At 36.3% G+C, this 20441-nt stretch overlaps 1 protein-coding gene across 2 annotated transcripts in view; it reads left to right on the top strand.

The window, feature by feature from the left end:
* The first annotated feature begins 235 nt into the window (after positions 1 to 235).
* The window catches only part of ACTR2 (actin related protein 2), a 35426-nt gene continuing 15220 nt past the window's right edge, over positions 236 to 20441 (top strand). The window contains exons 1-5 of one of the 2 annotated variants that reach the window (XM_082357491.1): positions 236 to 453; positions 7230 to 7340; positions 12858 to 13073; positions 16513 to 16585; positions 19760 to 19896. In XM_082357491.1, the coding sequence (XP_082213617.1) occupies positions 406 to 453; positions 7230 to 7340; positions 12858 to 13073; positions 16513 to 16585; positions 19760 to 19896 (585 nt within the window). In that variant the 5' untranslated portion in view covers positions 236 to 405. The remainder of the gene's footprint in view (positions 454 to 7229; positions 7341 to 12857; positions 13074 to 16512; positions 16586 to 19759; positions 19897 to 20441) is intronic. The other variant, XM_082357492.1, reaches the window with a different exon arrangement.

Here is a 20441-nt window from a genome sequence, read left to right as displayed (position 1 = left end):
GGAGGAAACCGCAGCGGCCGCCACCTCTGCGGCCACTTACGCCCGGCGAAGCGCCGGGGACAAGACGCCGACAGGAAGAACCTGCATGGGCGGCGACCCTGAAGGCGGAGCTGGAACCGAAGCCGGAAACGGCGCCATGGGCGGGACCTCGGGCTCCTTTGTTTCTTATTGGAGCTCACCGCTGCCAGTCTCGGCCTCCTCCCTCCCGTCTTCACCTCTTCCGCGCAGGCAGTCAGTAGGTGGCGGGCAGGGGTCGGTAGGGGCGGACGGCCACTTCCGGGTGCGGGAAAAAAGCTGGGCCGCGGGAGGGGCCGGGAAGAGGGAGGAGGAGGAAGAGGAACCGACGGACGGCGGCGGCTGTAGGTTGTTCGGTGGCGGCGGCTCCGGCTCTCTTACGGGCGCACTATGGACAGCCAGGGCAGGAAGGTGGTGGTGTGCGACAACGGCACCGGGGTAAGCGCTTCGCGGGGAGGCTGCAGCGGCCACAGGCTCGGGCAGGGGATGAGCGAGGGGCGCGCGGGCCCTTGGCGCCCGGGGCTGCACCCCGGGGCCAAGGGGCCAGGGCCTCGCTTTCCGCCCCCGTGGGTGTGGCGCGCGAGAGGGTCGGGCCCCTTAGTTTCCCCGAGCCCGCCACTCCCGCAGCTCGGGGTCAGGACGGCGGGCCAGGCCGGTACTGGATGGGGTTCCCACCTGCTGCCCGGCCAGGGCCGGCCCCGCGCTGGAGCCGTGGGATTCTGGCTAAAAGGCCGGAGGGGTAAAAGGCTGGGTTTGTGTGTTCCAAAAGGGCTCCATTCCCCAGGGTCGCCGGTGTGTAAAAAAGAGAAGGATCAAGAGGCCTTCCTCTTCCTGTATAGTTGAAGATACAGAACGGGAGGCAGGAAACGGGTTTAAAGAAAAAAGGGAAGTGCTGTCATGCAGTGAACCTCAGTCCTTTTGCAGTGTTTGTTGTTTTGTTTTCTTGTTTTTTGAGGGGAAGGGAGACCAGATCGGCAGCGCATCATTGACTTTTTGTTCTGCATGCTGGAAATTTGGCCCAGGTGCAGCCCCGCAGAGACCAGTGTGTTCTCCTGTTTGATCTTGCACCCTTTAAGGCCCAAGTGTTAATTCCACTAACCTTAGGGGAAGTTAATCAGTTTGGGTACCCCTCCTCCTTTTTTTCCTTACTTGCAGAATACAGGTAATGTTAGTATTTAAGATTCTAAAATGCAAATAATTGTAAAAATCTGAGTAAAACACTGATTTAGAAATTATGTGAAAGTTGTCTTTCAATCGCCCCCCCCCCACCCCTTTTAAAAAAATGTATTTTGGGCAGCAAAGTCAGCAAATTAGAAGACAGAAGTGTTACTTATTTTGGATGAGTTCTGTAGTGATCACTTCCCCCTACATTACAACAATTCCTAACCATCTTGGAGCTGCAGTATTTTGTGACTTTTATCCCCTTCCTTCCATAAATGTGATAGATGAATTAAAATAGATTTTATTTGAACTTTAAAGCCCTTTGGAAACTGGATTGTTGAGGGGAAAAAAGAGCTGATATTCACTGCTATAATGCTGCCCTTGATTGAATTTGTTAGACTTTTACAAGCAATGATGATATTAGCTTTATCTGACCTAAGTTAAAAACGGATGAGAGTAAGAAGAGCGTTATCATTTAATGGGACATCCATAGAAAATGGAATAGTACTTAAAGAAAAGGAGGCAGGTCCACCACTATAGAAACATTTTTAAGATTTATTGTTAAGTTTAAAAAAAGTTTTACAGCAATTCCATTTATGTGTGTGTTCTTTATTAAAGATATTTATGTGTCCACGAATGTATGTGTATATGAAAGTTTTGGCGGAATTCATAAGAAATGTATGTTCATAGTGGTTACCTGTGAGACTAGGGATAAGAGTGAGGTAAGGTGGGAAGGACTTCATCATCCTTCTGAATTATTGGAAAACTGTTCTTTGTTTTTTTAACAAACCATGTATTGTTAAACTATCTTTAAATGAAATTAACTATAAACATGTATTACTTTTACAGTTAAAACTCAGTTAAAGGTGCTTTCTAAAAATTATTAGCCTGATTCCCACTGTAGTCTCAAATTGACCTCTAAATAAATGTAAATCTTTAAAAGTTGATGTTAATATATTTTGTTTTGTGAATATGTCAGCTTTTTTCTTTAGAAATTGAAGTCAGTTATGTTTTAATGGATTCCTCCTCTTTGAAGGACAGTGAACCCTGTTTTTGTAGTATATGTTTTTTCATAATATTTAGGGCTTTTTTTTTTTTCATTTTTAAAAAAATTTTCTTTTTGGCTGCACCGCATGCAGGATCTTAGTTCCCCGACCAGGGATCGAACACACGCTCTCCGAGGTGGAAGCGCGGAGTATTAACCACTGGACAACTGGGGAAGTCCCATAATATTTAGTTTTTATGTTACTATTTCATTAGTTTATCTGTGTTAGAAAACTGATTGTATATTATTGATTAGTCTTATGTCTAATCCATAATTTAAGAATCTTGTTTCTTAAGACAAAAGATCAGTTACTATGACATAAATAGAAAAGTGTAGTTAATTCAAACAAAAACTTACATGTTTGGTGTTATGTTTCTAGTTACTTTAAAAATTTTATCCAGATTTTCTATAGGACATGGTAGACTTCAAATGAAGAAACAGCTCTGATGTGGTATGTAGTCATGAATGCTGTGATAGTTCTGAAAATTTAGAGAATTAGGAACCACTTAGATTCTGTATTTCCTATGGTTATACTTCATAGTCATTTTGATTTTATTTAGGTACCTGAAGGTCTAATGATTCCTCTATGATTAAATAAAGAAGATATTAAATTTCTAAAAACTTATGGGAATAGTTGTTACTCCAAAGCAATTTGCCTCTTACACATTTTAGGTGTTAAAATTATAGGTATTTGAGAACTTGATTTTTATTTATTTATTTATTTATTTATGGCTGCGTTGGGTCTTTGTTGCAGTGCGTGGGCTTCTCTTTGCGGTGGCTTCTCTTGTTGCGGAGCACGGGCTCTAGGCGCGCGGGCTTCAGTAGTTGTGGCGCATGGGCTCTAGAGCGTAGGCTTAGTAGTTGTGGCGCACGGGCTTAGTTGCTCCATGGCATGTGGGATCTTCCCAGACCAGGGCTCGAACCCGTGTCCCCTGCATTGACAGGTGGATTCTTAACCACTGCACCACCAGGGAAGTCCCGAGAACTTGATTTTTTTAAGCCCCTCTGGCAGGCCCTAAATCGAATGCCCTAAGAGTAGGTGAGTTCTTGTGATCACATGCCAGATGTTGATCCCGCTCTTCTTCCTCACTAGCTCCCAAGCTGACCACTGTCTCTTTTCCTCCTAGAGGAGGAAAAGCTCATCCATTTCCAGTACTTTATGCATTTCACCTTAATAACCATTCAAACCTAAAATGGAGCCTTGGTCCAAACCTGCACCTAAAATAGAGCTGCGGAAAGTGGCCAGATAGGTGAAAATGTGGAGATCTGCTTAGGCTTGGGTGCCTTTCAAGAGTTGGGCCTGGGCCCCTGGTGTTGTATATTCTTTTACCAAACTTGGGTGATTTCATCAACATTGAGTTAGTTCACCAACAGTGAAGACTTCTGGAGTGCCTACTGTGTGACTGGTATAATTTTTGGGGTCTAGTGATACAAAGTAGCTTATAGTGTTAGGTAATTATACTTTTACAATTCACATTTGTAGTATTATGGCCTTTATCAGGCTTATACAGATTTATATGATGAATTTAGGAGTGTTTGAATTAGAAACAAATCAGAAACAGGTTTGGTTTCACCCTATAAAATGCTTTGGAATAAATATAATAAATATTTTGGTGGTCTAAGATCAGAATAATCACTATGCAATTAAATTAATATGTCAATACCATCAATTTAAATTAATAAAGGAAAAATACAAATTAAATAAGCCCAAATGAGGCTTTATAAATCCCAGTTTATTTTTTGAGGGAGAAGGGTACTTTTAGAGCAAATGTAGATGAGCTTTTTTTTGTTGCTTGAAAGAACATTATATTGTTCATGTTCTTACCATTTGATGACTCAGTAGGAAGTAAGGGAGCCAGTTTAAACCACAGTGCTATGAAGAGGAAACTATATATGGTAAAATCTATTTCTTAAACACAGCCTTACTGCACACAATGAGAGAACTAAGCCACCAAGTCTTAAAATGATTGGAGTGGGGGGAGGTATCTCCAGTATTAAAAATGATACCAAACAAATAATTTAGAAAAGAATATTTTCTTTTTATTTTATTACATCGTGGTTTAGATCTTTTAAAAAATACTGACTTTTTACAAGAAAGCAAATGCCAGGTTGTCTGTTGGTTATATGTTATTGAGAAATAGATCATTGTAATTATATTCTTGTTATTATAACTATTAATGCTTTCACATTTGAAATAATGTGAAATAGTGCAGCACTTGCCATTTTGACCAAACACTAGTATCCTGTAGTAATGCTAACACTGGATTACTATGGTAGCATCTACTTCCAATAAGCTACTGCTTAAGCAGAATAAATGATTTCATTAATAAGTGATTGGTATCTTTAATTTGAACTGAAAGCCAAATTTCCATTTTTTATAAAGCACAGGAATAGTAGTTTACAATTATTTTTATAGTTTCAGGAGTTCTTAATTTTTTGTCGTCTTACCTCAGGCACTTGGCAAATATTTTGTCCCGTGAAGTATGCTCAGACAAGAATTTCAACATGCAAACTACCCATCTATAATTGTTCAAATTATAATCAGTAAACATTGAGTGATGTGATTGTGGATTTACCGTGTTGCACGTTTCCCAGTGTGTGTGGCGCAGAGTGAGGGGAGGCACGCCAACCTTCGCAGTCTCCTCCCTGCGCCAGGACTTGGCTTACACCCCATCCCAGGCTCCTGCGCCCACCTTTACCTTAGGCTCTGATTTCTCACTTAAATCATTTGTTTACATTTAATATGCTAAAAATGCCCTTACAAACTTGTAGGTTCTTTTTTCATTCATTCTGTCATTTTCTTTAAGAACATTTATACCCATGTGAGCATGTTCAGTCTGGTGAATGGACACTTTTGACCCACCCGGTGTCCTTATCTGTTCATTATGTTAATACATAAGAATTTAATGTCTGCATTGTATTTGCTTTTTACATTTGGAACATATGTATGAATTATGACTAAAGCTGGTGATCATGACAAATTTTATTTATGTAGAAATTTGGATATGGTGGGGTAATGAGAAGAGATTCTCTGGTTTTGCATCTGATTTCAGTTCACGTCAAGTGAGCTGGCTTTTGACTTAAGGACAAAAGCAAGTTTGATTTAGAAGAGAAGAGTGTGAGAGGTTTTCTCATTTTCTTTTAATTTGAATAGACTAGAAAATGCTAAGTATTATTCTTTTCCTCTGTGGCAGTTGTCACTCCAACTCTTTCTGGGTCCCATTGATAAATTACTTGGGAAGACACTGTGGAAGAATGGACTAGCATTTCTGAATTCTGTTGAACACTTTCTTAGGGTGCGAAGTGTATTGCTCTTTACTATCAACCACTATTCAGATGGAGAGAGAGGTATGAGCAAGCAGGTAATCTGTTGCATATGCCATCATATCACAGTAACTTCTGCCTTGGAAGGTAATCCAGTAAGAATTGTATCGTAGTGTTAGAAATGGGTATGTGGCTGAATGGTAAACTGAGCAGGACTAGGTTTTGTGAGTTTGGAAGAAAACCTGTCTGAGCAGTATGTTTTCTGTAGGTTCTAAGATGTAAACGTGAACTGAGGAGATACGAATTCAGGTGGTATTGGAAATATGCAATTTTTAAATTTTAGGCAGATTTTTCATACCAGTAGCTTTAGTCTGCTAAAGACATGACTTCAACATATTTTTAAGAGCTCTATTTATAAAAGACTTGAAATTATGCATGGCAGAATGTTCTAGGCTATTTATAATTAAATGTGGTTCATCAACATCATTTCCAACAAGACTGTCTTTGCAGTAGAAAAATTTTATATTTTGGAGGGTTAGTCAGAAGTCAGTGAGTTTCAGGTAGTTGCTAACCTTTACCACTATCAAACAAAACAGTTCCTTGTATGTAACAGCTTTCTGTCCTCTTTTGTGTTATTACTATCATTCATCACATTCATCACATTCAGATACTGTTTTTCTCCTTAATTCTTCTAAGAGAATATGGTACCTGAAGCCATGGAACAATAGACTTTCTCAATATTAAACATATTCTCTAGGTTAAAATAATCATAGTATCATATGCGTCAAAAGCAAAACTTCTAATATTTATTGATCAGTTAAATAATACGCATTTAGTATGTGTCAGACACTGTTCTAGGTGCTTGGGATTCATCAGTAGACACAAAAATCCTTGCACAGTGTACCATACATTGAATAAAGGCTTGTTGAGGGAGAGGGTAGAGACTGATTGCATTTCCTTTCTTTTATAGCTTCTTCCTCCCACCCTGAAGTTTTAAACTGCCTTTTCCTTGTAATGGCTGCTCTTAAAAATAAGACTAAACAGACTGTATTATTGGTATAAGAATTAAAAACCCTTGGTTCTATTTTCAGTTTTACTGTACATTGTTAAATCTCCTAGTATATCAGTTTCTTATTCATAAAATGGAAGTATTATTAGAATCAGTGATATGTCCTCATTGGAGAAGTACACTATCTGAATATGAAATTATGTCATTTGGTATTACTGAATACGTTTGTCTAAATATAAAGATGTAAATAGCCCAAAACGCCTAATAAATGTTTATCTTGATGCTAGTCCAGATGCCATTTGATTTTCCCATTTTCAAAAATGGGGCTGCTTAAGTGAATTGCCAGACATGAATGAAAAGCTGCTTTAGTTCTGTTCATTTTCTGACATTTCTCTTTTAAAAATCCTTCGCATTTGTTGAGTGAATTTGTCCCTTCCCCGCTGTGCATCAAGGCAGTGGGCTCCAGCATGAAGTGCTCAGCTTAGCTCCCTGTGGTGGGGAGACCTAGGCACTAAATAAGCAGTTAACCAGTAAGGAAACGGGAACTCTGGTAGTAGTGCCATAAAGGAAATAAATGGAGGATATGATAGATGGGGTGACTACTTTGGGTAATTTGAAAGCAACAAAAGTTTAAAATATTGTATAAATGCAAAGCGGTACTTTTCAGATACAGTTTTTAAAAGGATAATATCATAAATACCTTGACACTAACCCACTTTTATTGTTCTTTTCCAGTTTGTGAAGTGTGGATATGCAGGCTCTAACTTTCCAGAACACATCTTCCCAGCTTTGGTTGGAAGACCTATTATCAGATCAACCACCAAAGTGGGAAACATTGAAATCAAGGTAATATTTTATTTATTGATAAATGAGGAGCAAAACCTGTGAGGTGTTCTTTGAATTAAGTAGTTTTAAAATGTGATGCCTTGAAAAGCAAAGGAGGGCCGAATTTCTTATATTTAAAATTTTTATCAACACCTGAAGAAAGGCACCAGAAACTGAAGTTAATTTCATCTGACTTTATAGCTTGATGCCATTACTCTCTGAATGAAGTAAAATACTTAGTAAGATTTTTATGTTGATGTGAATACTATATTAGTGACTTAAAGTCCTATTACCTAATATAATTTTTAAAGGAAATCAGCCTGGTATTTTTATGTCTTTCAGTTCCATATATTTTTCTATGTTAGTGTCTCTTTGGGACCTAAGATTTTTCCTTCCCATGTTCTCATGGCCTGATCCCCCTACATTTTTATGTAGCTAGTCAGGAAACACAGGATATAAATCTTATTGGTTCCTCTTTTCACCAGTATAACTAATTTCCATAGTGTGCAGGAGGAAGCTGTGCAAGTCTTTATTTGGCCTTGTATTTATCTTAGCATGAGGAGAGGGGAGGGAATATTGTCATTGCCTACCTACTGTACTTAACATGAGAGACTGGATGTTAAGGGTGATAGATTTTTATCTTCTATTAAAGGGTTGGAAATCAAGTGGGATTTACAATATTGTAGAAGAAAAAGAACAATTAAGAGTCAGTGGTCACCAATTGACTTAAATTTTTCAGGTGGCCTAGGGATCAGGTTATACAAAATGCAGTAGCATTTAGGGGCCCTTTTACTGAATCATTTGTGAACAGACTAGCATTGTTGGTCCTATCTGGACAGTCCTTGGCAAGACTTCACTGAATTGTTAGTGTGTGAGTTAGCATGTGCCTCTCTGGAACGTTTATTTGAGATGTCTAGGAAGGCGGTAATAGGTGGTAGAGGTTTGCTACTTGGTGACTCTCTGCTGTTGGGACTAGAGAATTGAATTACACAATGAATAAAAATACAAACTGAAACTTAGGTTCTGTGTTAATTTTTTAAAGACTTAAAAGAGTGAATGATTCTGGCCTCTGTTTCGTTATGTTACAATCAGAAGGGATACTCAATATGAGAGGCTTTTTGGTTTTTTTGGGGGGTTTTTTTAGGGTCTTTTGGGAATTTTATGGAATTCTATATTCTCTTTTTGTGAACTCCTTTCGTTCTGATTGAATTCAATCTTAAATGAACTCAACTTAAAACTTAGCTAATAATAGTGATAAGGATAAACTTTTTAATGATGTTGGAAGTCACACTTTTATTCAGTATCAGCCTTTTAAAGAAGAATGGCTTTTTTATATACTTTATGGATAATAACATTTTTGAGGTATTAAGGCACATCACATATAGCTATTTTTATTGACCAGCATAGTCATAATAATTACCACTTTCTTGCTTTTTAAGGCCAAGTGATAGAAATGAAACTAGATGATATTCTAATAAGACATTTTTGCTAAGGAATTCCCCAGTAGCATTTGCTCGTATGGTTTGTCAGTCTGTGTTCGGTTGGCTCACTTCTGTTCAATCTGCTTAATCTTTTAAGTCTTTCAAGTTAATTTGTTCTTCCAGTAGAAAACAGTGAAAGAAAACAGACCTGTGTCAAATTTAACTTGACTACTAGAGCTTGGAAAGTCAACTCTAAATACCCTCTACCTACTAAGCTAGACCTTTTCTGCTATTTATTGTCCATAATTAAGGTTCTTAAATTTAGTAATGAATTAAAGAAATTTGACTTTTTTGGAATTCCTATGCCTAGTGGATTGATTTATACTTTTTGTGTCTTGTTAGCTAAAATGTGGTAGACTAAAAACTGGAAATTTAAATTGTTTAATGAGTTTATTTTCATTCAGGAGTAATAACTGTCCATGCTAATTCAGCCCTAATTTTTAACTCCGTAAACTGTAGTAGTACTGCATCTGACCTCGACCTAATTTGTCTCTATTGCTTGTATGTTTAAAAATTTCAGTGAGGATTTTATTTAGGCCTTTTCTGACTCTTACTTCTACCTTCTCTCTCTTCACCTTTCTTGACCTGTTGAAGTAGAATAACAAAAAGATGGTAAGTGAGGTTACACACATGCTCTCTGTTTGTTTTCCACTTTTGCTTGGTGGGACAGTAGTTGTTGTTTTGTGTCCCTTTGGTATTGGGGAGGGGGGTAATTCCATATTTTAATTTTTAAGTACTTTGATTTTTAACCTTTTTCATTGCTTCAATTTGGTAGCAACTAATTAAGTCCTATACTTTCCTGATTGCATACAATGGACCAAATCAGAACTAATTACTAACATAGTTTTGAATTGTTTTCCTTGTGTTTTTTGTAGATGAATGTCACGATTAAAATGGAATGTGGTGTGCATTATATTAGAAACCAAGTGGCTTTATTTAGGATATGTGTGATCCAGAAAATTGGGGTGAAGTTGTTGCATTTGGATAAATCCACTTTATTGACCATTTAAACTGAACACTGCCTGTCATAGCCTCTATATATATGTGTATATATTTGCATCCAGTACAGTATCATATGTGTATTTAATAAACTGAGTAAAATTTTAATGTGCAAATGAACTATAAACAGTAAAGGGGGAGAAAAAGAGATTGACTTGTTTCCTATATTATCCTTATCGATGAGCAGATTTTGCATTATCTGTGTATAAATAAGAAAAAGGTGGAAGTCTTGTAAGACTTCCGCATAGACAATAGATTCTTCCTCTAAATAAATACCATTGTGTGGCACCTTTTTCTTTTGAACTAGAACTAGGCGCATCCCAGGCAATTGACTCTTTTATCATATTTTTCTGTGATAGTCAAAGTGCTTTCTGTAGTAGATATTTTCAAGTTTGTTTGTTTTTAATATTATTTGTAAGCAGCTTTGACAGAGATTAATATCAGGCCTTTCTAGTGATATGTATTTTAACTAGTAACAGTAACTTTGTGAAGTTTTCTTTTGAATAAACAAAAGCATTTAAAAGTGGAAATTCCTACATTTATCCTAAATAAAAGGTCGTGCATTTGTCTTAAAATCTGAAGGAGATTAAGAAAAAAGTGTACTTGTAGAGAACAGTGTAGGCTTAATTAAATGTTTTTTATGAAATTTTGTTCTAGGAATTTAATTGTGGTTTTAAAGTATATTTGCTCTACTTTTAATTTGAGGTGACATTGTTCAGAATGATTCTTGGCAAATCTCATCTACACTGCCTGCTTTTCATAAAATATAAATGCCTTTAAAACGGCATCTCAGACAGTTACCGTAATTTTTCATTCTTTCAGGTAATAGGTGATGGTTTAGGCTTGAGGTCCAATGATGAGGTGGGTGGTAAAAAACTAAGGCCTGATCTGATGGCTTATAATTTTGGTCTTGGAGATGCGGGCAAGTTACATAAAGCTTTTAGCATTTTGGGGTTTTGGAAGTTAAAACGTTCTAAGGAAAACTATATGTTTTAGGATTTTTTGAAATAAAATTTTAGATATGGATACATTTTTAAATTAGGTAGCTTGAGTTAGTCAAGACTATTTGCACTAATTTGATAAGTTAATACTCGTTTTCTTCCATTTTAAATGTCCTCTTTGTTCAGAGGGATGGTAGGATACTCAATGCCAGATGTTTTTTTCAGTTAATTATTTATGGTATGTGTGCCCTAGAAGTAGATCCATGACACTTTTATTTTGAGTTGGCATTAGATCAGACATATGTAAGCCCCTATTCTTGCATGGAATAAAAACTAAACAGTCTGATGAAATCAGACCAGACTTATACGAAATTTGTTGAAATGTAGTTGTGAATATATATCGATGATATAAACCATCTAATTATCTGATCTATTATTACCTTGTGTAACACAAAGAAAGATATATTCTAGAAGAAAGTAACAAAATTGTATATTAAGTTATATTGATGGCCAAAAGTAATATATGTACTTGGAGGTATAAATTCCTCCCCCTAACATTTTATTAAGAAGTGTTTAGAATACACGGCAAAGTTGAAGGAATTTTGCAGTGAAACCCATACATCCATCACCTAGATTCTGATGTTAATGTTTACTATACTGATATATCACATATCTATCCATTTATCCATCCGTCAGTCCATCAGTGTATCTTGTCTTTTGATGTATTTGAAATTATCAGTATACTTCTCCATAAGTAATTCAACAAATGCATGTCAGTTACTAGAGTTCACAAATATAGATTTTTAGTTTTGCGTTTTCCTATCAGATGATTCTAAATAGTTAATATTTAAGCAATTTGAGTGTTAAGTTATGGTAAATTAACTTTATACAAAATTAGTTGCAACAGAAAAGTTTTAGTGAACATTTCTAGCATGTGCTTTAACTTTGTTTTTCCTTTTTGTTGTTGCTTTCAGTGGATTTTCCAGAAAATCTGTTTTTTTTTTTTTTATTGTTGTTGTTTTTAGAGTCTTCACCCTTGTTTATCTCTTCTCTTTTTTTTAATTGTTATTTTTAAAAGTTTTAAAGTCATATATGTATTTAAACCTCTGTTTTAAAATATCTTAAGGTCTTATAGCAAATAGTAGCTATTTCTGATACTAGGGGTTTTTTTTTTAATTGAATTCATCAGTATATGTAGAAATCAAGATTATTTAGTATTTTGACAAGCCGATTTCTAAAATAAGTTTAAATTCTGGGACATCATTAGCCTTATTATACACACAAAATTTGACTTTTGAAATGTGGGTCATCTTAAGTATGCTGTCATTGGATACAAGACTTGTGAGTATTCTGCTTCGTGTATAATAGCATAGTTTTCCAGTATTATACTTTAAGATTGAAGATGTTGCTCATGAGATAATTTTAAAGAAGAATTGCTTCTCTTTGTCTTAATTTTTTGTATCTCTACAAATTATCATTCATCTTGGTGAGGCATATATTGAAACTTAATTTCAATTCTAATTGAGGCATATATAGGTAGAAGTTTGTGAAATTTACAAGTTATGTGGTGCATATGTCCATTCTTATAGTGTAATAAAAAATCCTTTTATTTTTTGCATCTCATTATGCTTTATAGTACTTACACTTATCATTTGGATATTTAGTACAAAGCAATGTGCTGCATGCATTGAGCATTTTTCTACCAGTTTTTTTTTTTTCCCTGATGTGCTATCTCACATATCACAGGCCTTATTTTTTGAACATTTGAGCAAAAGAAACAGATGAAACCTCATACAAAACCCTCCAAAATATGAAAATGTGGGGTTTATTTGTGCTAATGCTCTTCTTTTGGAAACATATGTATTAAAGGTAAGGTCAATTTATTGATTTAAACCACGTTGTACATAAAAATTTATTATTCATGATTAAGATTTGCAAGGCATTGTTCACGAAAGAAAAGATCTTTTTAACTTGTGGAATGAAGAACTTTGTCTGAAAGTGCCAGAAAGATTAAAATTAATTATTCCCAAGTTTTCCAAAATATTATGGGAGGATAATTTTCTGAAGGTATTTTATACAAAAATTTGGTCTAAAGCTTTGATATTATAATTTTCTAGGATCTTATGGTTGGTGATGAGGCAAGTGAATTACGCTCAATGTTAGAAGTTAATTACCCAATGGAAAATGGCATAGTACGAAATTGGGATGACATGAAACACCTGTGGGACTATACATTTGGACCAGAGAAACTTAACATAGATACCAGGAATTGTAAAATCTTGCTCACAGAACCTCCTATGAACCCAACCAAAAACAGAGAGAAGATTGTAGAGGTAAGTTTTTAGATGGGTTGCGCATATATGTGTTTCTGTGATGTGATGTTAAAGCACATGTTTTTTCTTTTACCGTTGTCCTTAAGAATAAAGGGAATGAGAATAATTGTTATTTTCTCCCAGATCCTATTTATTGAGCAGCTAACTATGTTAGTCATTACTTATAAGTAGACTATACCAGTAAACAAAGCGAAGTCCTGCTGCCGTGGAGTTTATCCTCTAACAGGGGAAAACAGACCAAAAGAGCAAAAAGTGAGTTAATTGAATGGTTTGTTAGAAGATAATAGATGCTAAAGGGAAAAAAAGAGTAGGTTAAGGGGGATGGGGAATGTAGGGAGGCTGCGTTTTTCATAGAATGTGGTAGTATGTGTCTGTGAGAAGGTGATATTTAAACAAAGGGAGTTAGCCAGAATATATTTGGGAAGAGCATTCCAGGCAAAGGGAGTAGCCAGTGTAAAGGTCTTGAAATGGGAGCAAGCCTGACATATTAGAGAGTCAGCAAGGCAGCCAGTGTGGGAGAGCAACAGGAGACAAGGTGGGAGAAGTAATGGGGCAATCTAGGGCCGTGTAGGCTCTAACAGGGAATTAGATTTAAACTCCAAGTGAAATGTAGAGCTGTTACAAGGAAGGGACATGCTCAGATTTAGGTTCCTGTGGCTGCTGTGTTGAATGTAGATAGAACATAAGGAGGCAAGGGTACAAGAGAGACCAGTTTGGAGACTTTTTCAATTACCTAAGCACAAGATAATGATGGTTAGGATTAGGGGTAGTAGCAGAGAAGGTAATGAGAAGTGACCAGATTGTGGCTCTGTTTTGAAGGTAGGGCCAAAATATATTCTGATTTCTTAGATGTGGGTAATAGAGGGATAACTGCAAAGATTTCTCTTGAGTAACTGGAGGATGGGGAAAGACTGAGATAGTAGAACAGGATTTGGGAGGGAAATGGATCCGGAGTTCAGTTTTGGACATGTTAGGTCTTCATTAGACATCCAAGCAAAAATGTCAAGTAGATGGTTATTAAGATCCAGTTCAGGAGGGAAGTCTGGGACTGGAGATAAAAACTTGGGAGAGTCATGAGGATATAGATAATATGGTTCACCAAAGAAGTGATAGTAGACAGAGGTGAGAAAGCTGAGGGCCGGGGAGATAGGGGAGAGCTGGGAATGGAGGTTGAAACGGCTAATGAGGTAGGCAGTTACGGAGAGCAAAAAGTGTACATTCTTAATAGTTTAGATAGGTAACTTTTCAAGGTTGTCTCTCATTTTGTTATATATGAGATAGAAACTTTTAATTGCTTTGTATTTTAGTAGCTTTCCAGATACTACTTAATGTAAATATCTTGTTTTACTAAGTGGCTATGTTTAGATGTTGATGGAAATTTTGGAAGAGATTTAGCATTTTTATATTAAGTGTTTTAAAATTTTGAGATCATGGTTTTAGCTACAGAATCCATATCATTTCTTATGGTTCGTATTTTATTACTTTTTTCCCCAGCCACCCCTAAAACTATGAAAGATGGGCTTTATTGTATTAGCTCATATTTTAATTGCATTTTACACTTTCTGAATGGTTTACAATCACTAATACTTTGTGATGGATAAGTAGTCGTTTGTAATTGCTATTTATTTTTAGCAGCTCATTACAAAATCAGAGTGCAGAGATATTTTTGCATTAAATCAAAAGGTTACTACACAAGGAAACCTCTTTTGGAAAGTAACACAATACCAGAATGAAAACCAAGTTTTCTTTCAAATGAAAAGTTAGGGAGATGACAGGTATAGTGTCATCCACTAACGAGCTATTTGACTAGGACACATATTTTTTTAATCTGCAAAAATGACAAGAATTAGTCTTACTGCACTCTAAGGTCTCATCTTTAGTTTAATGCTCTTTTTTACTCACGAGTGCAAATTTGGCTATGACTGATAATGCCCTACTTTAATCTCATCCAGAAAGTTGTATTAGAACTACAAATACTTTTTAATGATCTTATAAGTAAAAACAAATTCTAACAGACTGTCAAGTTGATAAATGCAAATACAATTGACCCTTGAACAACGCAGGGTTAGGGGTGCCAACCCCCCTCGGTCAAACATTTGTGTATAACTTTACATTTGGCCCTCTTTATTCCAGTTCTGCATCACTAGATTTAGCCAGTCTCAGATCGTGTAGTGGTATAGTATTTATTTACTGAAAAAAACCTGCAATTAAGTGGACCTGCACAGTTCAAACCTGTGTTTTCAAGGGTCAACTGTATAACATTACTCTTCCATTTTCATCCCTGTGGTGGGGGAATAAAGGATGATGGAGTAGAATACTACTTAGAATATCTAGTTGCTTAATTGATGAGTATGTGTTTCAGAGATGTAAAATTTATTTATGTGTGTATGTATTTTAGGGTTTTTTATTTTTTTAATTGAATTTTATTGAAGTATAGTTAATTTACAATGTTGTGTTAGTTTCAGGTGTACAGCACAGTGATTCAGTTTTGTTGGTTTTGTTTTTGTTTTTGGCTGCGCCACGCTGTATGTGGGATCTTAGTTCCCTGACCAGAGATCGAACCTGTGCTCCCTGCAGTGGAAGCACGGAGTCCTAACCGCTGGACCGCAGGGAATTCCCCAGAGTTGTAAAATTTAAATTCTATATAATTCTTATTGTGGTCAGTTGTTAAGTTTCTAAATATGAGATATTCATAGCAGTAGTCAGCACTGCCAGTCAAGGAATGCTCGGTGTAGATGACAGAGAAAATCCTATAGGATGTTCCCATCCAACCTGCACTACAGAGAATGAGCGTGGTTGTAAGCAGAGAGGGCGTGAGGGAACTCCTCCCTGCAGTGTACCTTGGCAGAGAGTGGAACGCAGCCTTGGCTCCAGTGGGGAGGGCAGGCTCAGCTGCTGAGCATTCAGGATCTGCCAGCATTCAGGAGTTACTGTGTTTATTTTTGTTTTCCTGCCCTACTGTTTTATTACCTTTTTTTTTTTTTAACTGCTGGAGGTAGAGCCACAGTCTTTCTTGGCCCAGCTTGAGGGAGAGGGATGCGAAGGTAAGCAGTTAAGCAATTTCTATAGTTTGTCTTTAAATTAAAAGATATTTCCTTTAAGGGACATCAGTTGATAAGAGAGGCTTGTTCAAAAGCAGAATGCTTTCTTTCACTCTAATTAGCCATGAACTAAAACACTCAGAAATCTTTGCTTTACAAAGCACTTATGAAATGCTTGGGGACTTAGTGTGTATTCAGAAATCTGTCCCCAAAATTGGAGCTCTGTGACAGCAGGACTTCAGTAGAGGCAAAAAGAGCTAAAGAGAATGGAGGATTCTTTTGGGTTCTTTGATTCTATTTTGGATAGCTAATCCACTCTGACCATCAAGAAACCTTATACATACTTATTATGTTAATTTCTAAATACTAATTTTTTCCCTTTCCTTTTGCATTTTCAGGTAATGTTTGAAACTTACCAGTTTTCTGGAGTGTATGTAGCCATCCAGGCAGTTTTGACTTTGTATGCTCAAGGTAGGTGAAGCTTAACTTTTAGTATAATCAGTTCAGCAAATATTTATTAAATATGTTTGATGTCAGAGGAGTTCGATTTTTCGGTAAGTTGTAAGTCCCAGAAGAGCACAGTATTTATGTATTTATATTTATTCAAATATTTTAAATATTTATTCAGATATTTCCACAATTTCTAAAATTTGTCAAATAAAATATACACATTTTTATTTTCTTTACTAAATAATGAAAGACTTAGGTTAAAAGAAACTTCTCAATTTTTTTAAAAGTAGAAGGTTCCCTCTTTTAGGCTATTTAAAATAAAAAATGTTTTATAAAGTGGAGAATGAAAATGGAATTTGTCCTCAGAATTGGCAGTTAAAAAAAAAATAGAGCCAAAAAGGTTAGTATAAATCATGTTTGTCAAATACATAATAGATTAAATACAAAGGAAAGGGCAGACATTTGAGAGTGCCTTCCTAACTTTTGAGGTGGATTTAATGGAGGGGAACTACTGTGTTTTCTTGGTACTGCCGTTAGTAACTGCCTTGCTGTCCATTGGGAATAAAATAGTAGCCATGTAGGGAGAACTCTTTATATCCTGATGGTCTTATCGAGAACTTAAGGGGCCGTCAGATATGTGCTACAGAGTTTGTTAGGCACTTAAAATGTAAACTTGCCTCAAGGACTTGGAATCTAATGGGGAAAAGATACAGAAATTGATTCAGCATGTCAGAGAAGATTTCTGAAGGAGGTGACAACTAAGTCTCAAGCCTTAGTACTTAAGCAGTGTGTGACAATTCAGTTGACCCTTGAACAATGCTGGTTTGAACTGCATGAGTCCACTTATACATGGATATTTTTTAATAGTAAATACTACAGTACATGGTCCGTGGTTGGTTGAATCTGGGGATATAGAGGAACCATGGATGCAGAGGGCCAATTATAAGTTATATGCAGGTTCACCCCCGTGTTGTTCAGGGGTCAGTTGTACTTGGGAAACAAACTAATATTGTGGTGATCCATCTGATTCTACACATGCATGAGTAAAAATCACTTTTCAAAATACATCCTGGGTTTTTAAACTGTCTTTACTACTACATATAGATACTAAGAAAGTACTTGGGGAGAATTAAATTCTTAAAGAGGCTTTATTCATTCACTAAGTGTAGCAGGTGCCTCAATTTCTGTTTAGTGCAGAGGATGTGGCAGTGAGTAAAGTAAGCTCCTCCGTAAGCTCCGTGTGGTCTCCTTGTCCTTAAGGCAGTTACAGCCCAGCTGTGAGTAGTTAGTGCTTGTGTGCATCTAGGTAATTTTGTTTCATTTTTTTTTTTTAAAAGTAAATTTCAGAAATTATTTTAGAAAATACTTTGGAAAAATAGATATTAAAAATTTTGAATCTAAGCTTTGAAATAGGTGATAATAGTTCCATTTAGGGGGTGGGGATGGGACACTTCTGCTGAAATGAATTTTTGTTTTAATTGTATTTGAATGAAATGTACCTTAACAGATTTTTCTAGCAGTATTCATAAATTTATTTCTGTCCAAGGAGAAGATACCCTCTTTTAATTCCTGATATTTAGCTATTTTTGTTTAACTGTTGAATTCTTAATTTTGAGAAGTGATAGTCCAGTAATACTAATCAAAAGAACTCTAAAAAAAAAAAAGAACTCTAAGCTGTGGAAAAATTCTCCTTCTTAAACAAGGGTGGCTAGTGCAACCAGTTAAACCAAGAAAAGTAAGAAGCAGCGTTCTGAGCCAGGGAAGGTTTTTGAATAAGAGGGAGGTGACACAGTGATTCAGGAAAGTATGTTTGACTGCATTTTGCAGACAGGATTGAGGGGAATAACGAATCATGGAGTCTGGGCTGGAGGTTAAAGTGGTCAGGGAAGGTATAAATGGAAATGTAAGAACTAGATTGAGCTTTAAAGAATCCTTAGGAATTGAAGTGGAAAGAATAAATAATCCAGTGACAGAAGGGTGTGGCTCTGGAATCCGGTCAAATACGTAAGGGAAAGGCCAGTATGTAACCTAGTGGGAGTGTAGAAAATAAGGTGAGGTTGGATGGGAAGGTCTATTTGAAAAATAAAATATGTAAATTGCTGCTTTAGTTGATATTACTGGGAGTATTTTTGAATTAATGATATTGTGGATTCTTCTTTTTTACAATAGAAAGTCTCTTGTTTAAAAGAATGCAACCTTAAGAGGCAGTGTATGATTTTTATGAAACTTAAAAAATCAGTCAAGGAAAAACAGATGATATCAACTTCAGTAGGAGGTGGTTTGAATAAACGTATTCCAAGATAAATCAGTTACTTACTTAGTGCATAATAAGAAAGAGGGAGAGTGCCTACTCAGGGATGGGACAATGATAAAAGAATGCTTGAGCAAATTGTAGATAATGCATATTCTGGTTAAAATTTTTTTTGTTGTTAAAAATATTATTAGACTATTAAAAACCACTAGAAAACATGAGTCAGAAAAAGTTTTGTTTTGTTTTTCCTGAATTAACCCTGACACAAAAGGTGAAACAGTAATTTGCAGCCATTTATAGTTTTAAATAGCACATACGAGAAACAAGGCAGCTTCTTTGCTGTTTTTTATTAAAAGGTTTAACTGACATTGTCTTTTTGGTTTCTGGTGAATAATTGAAATGATCCTTCGGCTAGTCAAGATGAATTGCTCTCAGATTTCTAGCTATCTAATATCAACACATTTTCCAAACAACACAGTTTTTCATAGGACAAAAATAATAATAAAGAACTAGATTATTTCAACAGGTTCACTATCAACTTGTGTAATATTTACCTTTCACAATGGTTTTCGTAAAAGTTATCCATGATGCTCTCGAAAATTTTACTTTAAGGGAATTCATGGATCCAGATTAAGTTGGAAGGAAAAATAAAGACCATGTTGTATTTTTCAGTCCTAGGTCTGAAAAATAGTCCTAGGGCTGTCTCCTGGGGTAGCCCATGATTAGACTAAAAGTCTCACAGGAGGCATGTGAGAGAACACTGACTTCAGTGTCTGTGTATTCGAAGTAAGCTGCAAAATAAGCAAATAATAAAGAAATGCTGGCTTTTAGACCGTTCTGGTTGGTGACGTTTCTAGTTTGGCTTCTTTACTAATATTTGAAATTTGCTGGCTTTGATTTTTCTGATTTGGCTTTTTATTTACAACCTCATGGTTCTTCCACAGGTTTATTAACTGGAGTAGTGGTGGACTCTGGAGATGGTGTGACTCACATTTGCCCAGTGTATGAAGGCTTTTCTCTCCCTCACCTTACCAGGAGACTGGATATTGCTGGGAGGGATATTACCAGATATCTTATCAAGGTAAGCAAAAAAAAAAAATATCATAGAATTAGATTTTGTAGTTTGTGTGTACCAACTTAACACAAAATTGAATGTATCATCTCAGGATTCTAGCTAATCTGCACCACCAGAGAAGTGGCCCAGTTCATTATTCATATAAAATCCATTTGAGATTCACACACATGACCTCTTGTATACTAATGAGAGTTCATCATTACATAATTATATTTACTATTCCCAAGGAATGGGTAGAGAGGTATTTCAAAGATGGAAGAAGATTCTGAAACTTCCTTGAACAACTTAGGCAACCTTTCTGCCATAAAACCTTCCTTTGAACAGGTGTATGATAAAGGGTACTTGTGAATATAATTAGTTATAATTTTCTTTAAAACATTGCTGGATAAAGTATATAAGGCCACTATTTGGAGGCATGTGGGTTTTTTGTAATGTGGAAAAAAAACGTTTAGAATGTTGTCTGTACCAGAATTCTGTAGTTAGTGTATTCTCTCCAGGTCAGTGGCTGGCTCTCAGTCAGGGATGATGCTACCCCCCAGGGACACTTTGCA

The sequence above is a fragment of the Balaenoptera borealis genome, assembly GCF_965194805.1.
Source record: "Balaenoptera borealis genome assembly, chromosome: 15".
Lineage (NCBI taxonomy): Eukaryota > Metazoa > Chordata > Mammalia > Artiodactyla > Balaenopteridae > Balaenoptera > Balaenoptera borealis.
The sequence above is the reverse complement of the archived record's forward strand: the minus strand, read 5'-3'. Positions and strand labels throughout refer to the sequence as shown.